This window comes from Cebus imitator, unplaced genomic scaffold, assembly GCF_001604975.1.
Source record: "Cebus imitator isolate Cc_AM_T3 unplaced genomic scaffold, Cebus_imitator-1.0 Scaffold78, whole genome shotgun sequence".
Classification (NCBI taxonomy): Eukaryota; Metazoa; Chordata; class Mammalia; order Primates; family Cebidae; genus Cebus; species Cebus imitator.
The window spans coordinates 2,479,150-2,485,149 of record NW_016107393.1 but is presented as its reverse complement, the minus strand read 5'-3'; the positions used below and the strand labels follow the sequence as shown (position 1 = coordinate 2,485,149).

General features: G+C 39.0%; 1 protein-coding gene across 4 annotated transcripts in view; it reads left to right on the top strand.

Moving 5' to 3' along the window:
• The first annotated feature begins 1,611 nt into the window (after window positions 1–1,611).
• CCDC141 (coiled-coil domain containing 141) overlaps window positions 1,612–6,000 on the top strand; it is a 204,814-nt gene continuing 200,425 nt past the window's right edge. For 3 of the 4 annotated variants that reach the window (XM_017532732.2, XM_017532728.2, XM_017532729.2), the window contains exons 1-2: window positions 1,612–1,994; window positions 4,389–4,511. In XM_017532732.2, coding sequence (XP_017388221.1) covers window positions 1,893–1,994; window positions 4,389–4,511 — 225 coding nt within the window. In that variant the 5' untranslated portion in view covers window positions 1,612–1,892. The remainder of the gene's footprint in view (window positions 1,995–4,388; window positions 4,512–6,000) is intronic. The other variant, XM_017532727.2, reaches the window with a different exon arrangement.

Here is a 6,000-nt window from a genome sequence, read left to right as displayed (position 1 = left end):
GGTGTGAGCCACCATTCCCAGCCTGCACTGAGTATTTTGAGGGTAAGTCCCTATTTGCCGTTCCAGTTGGCAAAGTACACAATGACAAGCTATGCTCCTTGGGCATTTTAGTTTACAGTTTAGATATTGTGAGACACAAGTGTCAACTCTTGCTTTTTCTTGAGGACAATTAGCTAAAAACTGTTGTGAACAGTTCGTTTTGGTTTGTTTGGATCATTTGCTCAAGTGGAAAAAGGAGCCTGCCTTCAACCTTCCAGGTCAGTTACCTCTGCAAGCTTTCCAGCCCTGCCATAAAATGAAACCGTTTGCAGTAGTTGCTACCTTGTAGCTTGCTTGGCACCTGCTTTCCTGAGCTTGCTCCAATTGATGCCTTCAGGTGTCAGGTGAAGTTCGCGTTGTGTAGGGACTGGGATCTGGGCGTGGTTTCCATCTCACTGGGGCAGCAGACAGATACTGAGCACGGAGGACCTAAGTAGTGGCTGCGCAGCGGCAGAGCAGCCACGACATGCTGTTGGAAACAAAAATAATTGTTGAACACTGAAGTATATGTAAAAGTACTTTTCCCCTTTGAATCAAGAATCTGATCATGAACCTTAGCAAAACAAAGCAGTGGTGCTAACTCAGTCTTCTAAACATTGGCTCTAACCTGAACCTACTATTAAATTGGGCTAAAATGTTTGCACAGCAAGTGGATTCATTAAAACTGTTCATTGCTATATTCTCTGTTCTGGCTTTGTCCCAGAGATTTCCAATGGTTCCAGCAGCTTTGGAGTTAGCAACTCTGATACGTTTGCATCTGACTTCTGACCTAAACTTTAGTGTTATTTTCAGCTGTTCTTTGATAGGGAATCCAACAGCTGCTGTTTAATACCACAGACAACTTGTGACACAGGCTGAGTTTCTAGCAATAGGATTAATCTACCAATGTGGGGCTCTGATTTGAAGCTGGCCATAATTTTCCTGCACAGGAGGTGGGGTTAGGGAATGAAAATCAAGCCTGAAATATAGTGCTGTCCCTTTTTTTTTAATTGCAGCAAAATATATATCGTAATAACTTTTAACCAAACAAAAAACATTTTCTTGCTGCAACTAAATTAAGGCAAAAGCAAAGTATTTCGCTTTCTCATGGTATTGATAACTGAGCTTGAAAAACCCTGCTTCGTGGAGTAGAATAGTCACAAAGAAAATCTGAAATGATAGCTATCTGATAGCTATCTATTCATAAATGCTGGTTGAAATATTTTTAAAAATATCCTTAAGAAATCTGAGGCTCTGAGATAATGTGGCTATTCCATATAAACTTCATTTGGCAAAAAGCAGTAAGTTTTAGAAAAGCAGATTAAACATGGGTTTTAAGCAATTTGAGAGTTAATCCCAAAACAAATACCCAAACCTTCCTAAAGTACACTTGTGGTAGTTTCCTTTGCATGAGAGATATTTCAAAATTCTTGAAAAGATTGATATCCAGGTCAATGACTTACTGGTTTCAAAGTCCATGTTTATAATTGCATAGTTTCGGTGGCAAAACTAATTTGGGTTGTCAGGATGTAATTTTTTTTTCCACTTCTTATCAAACATCAGCTGATAGGGAAAGAGCTAGAAACTGTCCTCCACATTTAAGATAACAGCAAACAAAAAAAGGCACTTAGCGTTAACCACACTAGGGGTGTGGCAAATTTCTTTCGTTTGCTCCTCTCTCTCTCTCATGATAAACTCAATGGGGTTGTCTATTTTTAACCTCCTGTTCTTTCCTTTTGGCAGAGTAATCAGTGTGAGCTGAGCTCTTTCCCTGAATGAATCCAAGTAACCCTGGTGGTTGCCTTCTGAAATGACCAGCAGACACGCCACTGTCCAGAAGCTGCCCAAAGTATAAACTCTGGTTCTAAAGTACCATGTCCAGCCAAGGAAGTCCTAGTGTGGAGTTTTCTACGACGACAGTCAGTTCAGTTGCCGTGCAGGCTGGGGACTCCAAAATCGTTATAGCTGTCATAAAGGTAAGCTAACAACTTCCTTTTTTTTCTGTGTGGCTGTGGGCCTCTAGCTGTGTGCTGAAAACCCTAAAGAACATTCCATGCAGTCAGCAGGACACAGCATAGAGAAGATAATGCAGCCAGCCCTCTTACTGCTTTGTTAAATCGGCTGCTAAGAGAAACCTCTAAGTTTCAGCAATTACCAGAGAGTCTCTTTCCTTTCAGTCAGCAAGAAACATCTATAGGAGCTTGATTTAAGAAAGAACGAAAGAAAGAGAGAAGGAGAAAGAGAAGAGAAAGAGAAAGAAAGAACCTCTAGCATATAACAATTTGGTCTTTAAAAGTAAGGCATTGGTGATTGGAAGTTCGTGATTGCCTGAGTAAAAAGTCCAATGGACCCGGGAACTGCTTATGATTTTTGAGAGTGGATGTGATAGAGGTGGGAGGAGGCAGGTCCTGACCGACAGTGGGAGGGCGCTGTTTTAAGCATGAGAGAACTCAGAAAACACCTAGTAAAGGGCTCTGACATGTGCCCTTTGCAAGACTGGTTTTGCCATGGTAAAAATACTACTAAATCATTGTCCAGTAATGAAGACCTTGCAGGGAAAGGTACAAAAGGTTTGTGCCAAATTTGCTCTTAATAGCAGGAAGTAGAAGCCTCTTAGGGTTTATAATTACTGCACATTTATGACAAGCCATTTGCCCATTTGCAAAGATGGCCACACATCTTTAGGTTTAAGAAGACATCCATGATTTTATTCTCCATGGAAATGCCCTGCAAAAACCTCCCAAGCACTAGGCTTGGGCATTAGATGATGTTCCACCTAAATAATTCAGTGTTTCATGAAGGAAAACTGGCAAACAAGCTGGTGGCCACAAACCAGTTACTTTCAGGTCCCCACCAGGCTTATGAATGACTTTTCTGGCCTTTTGTTAGAGCATGGACAGCAAGCCATGTTTAATTTAACTTAATTGCTGTGAATTTTATGGTAATGTGAAAATTCATAACAGGAAAACAGCACCTGACATTGAGCAAAAGGATTCACTATAGAAGGACAGAATGGAAAGCGTTCCTACCCAGGTGGATTTTCTGGTGTTGCGAGGCTTATGTCCCACGTGAACCAGACCTCTGCTGACTTCCTCACCCTCCCATCTTTTCATAGTCCCGGAGTGTGGATGAAAAGAAGCCTGATGCAGAAGTCGTGCAAACAGATCACTTGCATGGGATTAATGATACTTTGAGTAACTGCAGATTTCAGCAATGAGGGAAAAGAGGCAAACTCACTATTTCTCAAAGTTAACTTTTCATTTCCTCAAATATGAAACATTCTCGGAGCAGAAGGAGGAGTAATATTAGAGGATAAATTACAGAAAAATCAGAGGTAGATTGAACACAAAAAATTACACTGGAAAATTACACTGGAAGCTCTTATTTTAATTGAATTGTATTTCTAAGAATGTTCCCTCAGTACCCCCTCCTCAGCTCTCTTACTTTTCTGCCATATCCATACAAAATACACCCCAAGAAATTCAGAGTAGAGAGTCCATTTTAATGGAGTAGAAGTGCCTGTGTCCAATCTATAGTGACTTTCCAGACTGTCTCAGGGGACTGATTATGTTCTAAAATAGAAACACATTTTTCTAATTTCTCTTTGGTAATTCATGTATCTACATGCACAGGCCTGTTAGTGGTTCCTTTTGCTTAATGAGTTGTTGCTTCTTAGAAAAGCAATTCCTCAGGAAATGCAATGACAAATTATGTCTAAGAGCAGTGTAAATCTTGTGTGGAAAGCAAGTTGAGTGTGCTCAAATGGCAGTTGTCACAGGCATCTAATTTTGTTAATATTTTCCTACATACTTTAATGAATATTCAACAACTAAGTTTGGAAAACAGTATATTTTACCTTTGAAATAAGATAAAAATCTATTCCTTCATCTGGTATTTATTATTTTCAGCCAAACCAGCAAGGCCAATGTAAAGACATTAATTAGCCTAAATTGCATTTACAAAAACTTTCCCCAGTGGTGAAATTTGCATCCTACTTTCCCAAGTGGAATTTCACTGTTTTCATGCAGTTCAGTTTTGTGAGTGAGAGAGGATAAAGTTGTGTAAATTATTCTGTAACTTTGTAATATTCAGTAATACATAATCCATTGTATGTTTTCTTCATTTGGGAATTTTTAACTTAAATCCAATATGCCAAGAGAGAATAATTTATCCTAAGAATAAAAAAGAAAAGGCAGGGCATGGATTTATACTAGATCTGCTATGTTTCAAATTAAGTAAGCCCATCTCTATGGAAAGAATAAAGTGTTTACAGTATAACTGGACATTCAGAAGATATATTAAAAGGAGAAGGGTGAAGAGGAAGAAACAAGAGGAACTAAAAGTGCATTTTATTTCATTTTTATTTTTAGTGTGGCAAATGGGTACAACTTCAACTGGCTGAATCACAGCCCAATCTTCTAGAAATTGGCAGCAGTCAGGATGAAACCAAAAAACTTCTTCATGATCATGAACTTCTTTTGGCCAAGCTCAAGGTAAGACACTAAGATGTGAAGCAGAAACAAAATTAAAGAGACGTAAAATACTATTTCTTACACTTCTTGATTCCTCTGCTGTTACTGGCCTAGGGCCACTTTAATATGGTATCAGGTAGATAATGGGAAAATCAGTACTTATTTATGAACAAACAGCATCAGAGAGAAGTAACAAGATTTAAAAAAAAATTTCCCTAATGTGATAGAAAACATGGAGAAATATTTTTCCTGTGGAGAAATAAGTAATTTTTTTTTCCTGGCTGGCTCGATGGAAAAAACTCCATCATTTTTTCATTTCGTGCATTACACCATCAAGTCACAAAAACAGATCCACAATTTCTATTGTTAACAATACCTGCTGGTAAAAATAATTTAGAAGACTTTTTCCCTCTGTTGGACTATTAAAAATATCTGAGTCTGCTTAGTATTAAAAGTTCTTAAAAGCAAATAATACTTTTAGTAAAACCAGACATATTGTTCCACGTATGTTGAGAGTATTTAGTTAGAAATCTAAAAGTAGCATTGGTTTCAGATTGTCAGATAAAGGCCAGGTAAGATCAGGGCCAGCTACATAATTTATAAGACCCAGGGCAAATAAAAATGTGGGGCCTCTTGTTCAAAAAGCAGGGAAAAGTTTTCTCTTGACGTGTCATGGTGTTTTTTATTCACTGCTTAATGTCTGGCTCCTTCATGTTTAAGGAAAGTACAGACCCTCACAGGTGCATGGCCTCACCCGTGACTCCGTGCAAAGGACATGGGCCTGACCCCACCCTTCTCCAGCTGCACATTGGCCACAGCTCCAGCTATAGGAGGTGGCAAGTTACTGAATGGGGACTGTCCTGAGGAGCAACCAACTGTTCTGGCTGCTCCTCAGCCTCATTCTGTAACTGTTGCCACCTCCTATACCCAGGAGATAGGACCATATGTCTGATGAGGAGCCAAGCTTTCAGCACTTGCTCTGTTGTCCCATTGAACTTTACTTGCAAAACAAATTTAAAGAATTTCAACACAGGAACAGATACAACAGTAAGCCCTAAATCGTGTTCCATTCTGAGGAACCTCTGAGGGAGCCAGCCCTGTGAGTGATAACCTCATAGACAAATGAAATGAGGATTCAGAGAACTGGAAAGACAGGATGCTCTGCATTTTTAGTACTTTAATATTATTGTCTTCTTTGTACCTCTAGGCTGAAATTCATACTTGCTTTCTAGATTTAGAAGCAGATTTGATCTGCATCTGATATATAGACAGTGGTTTTCTGCTTGGGCAGTAGTAAAAGTAATTGAGTGAATGAAACCAAGAAGTTGAAGAAAGAATTAGTATTAACAAGAAGGCCCTTACAATGCAAAATTTATTCCCCTTTTGACAGCTCCTTACTCTGGGATCTAGATTGTCTCGCAAAGCAGAAAATCCTAGTTATTGCTAAGTCTTTTGTAGGTAGAAAAACTCCATTATGATGTGAAACAGCATTGAACCAGGAATCAAAACA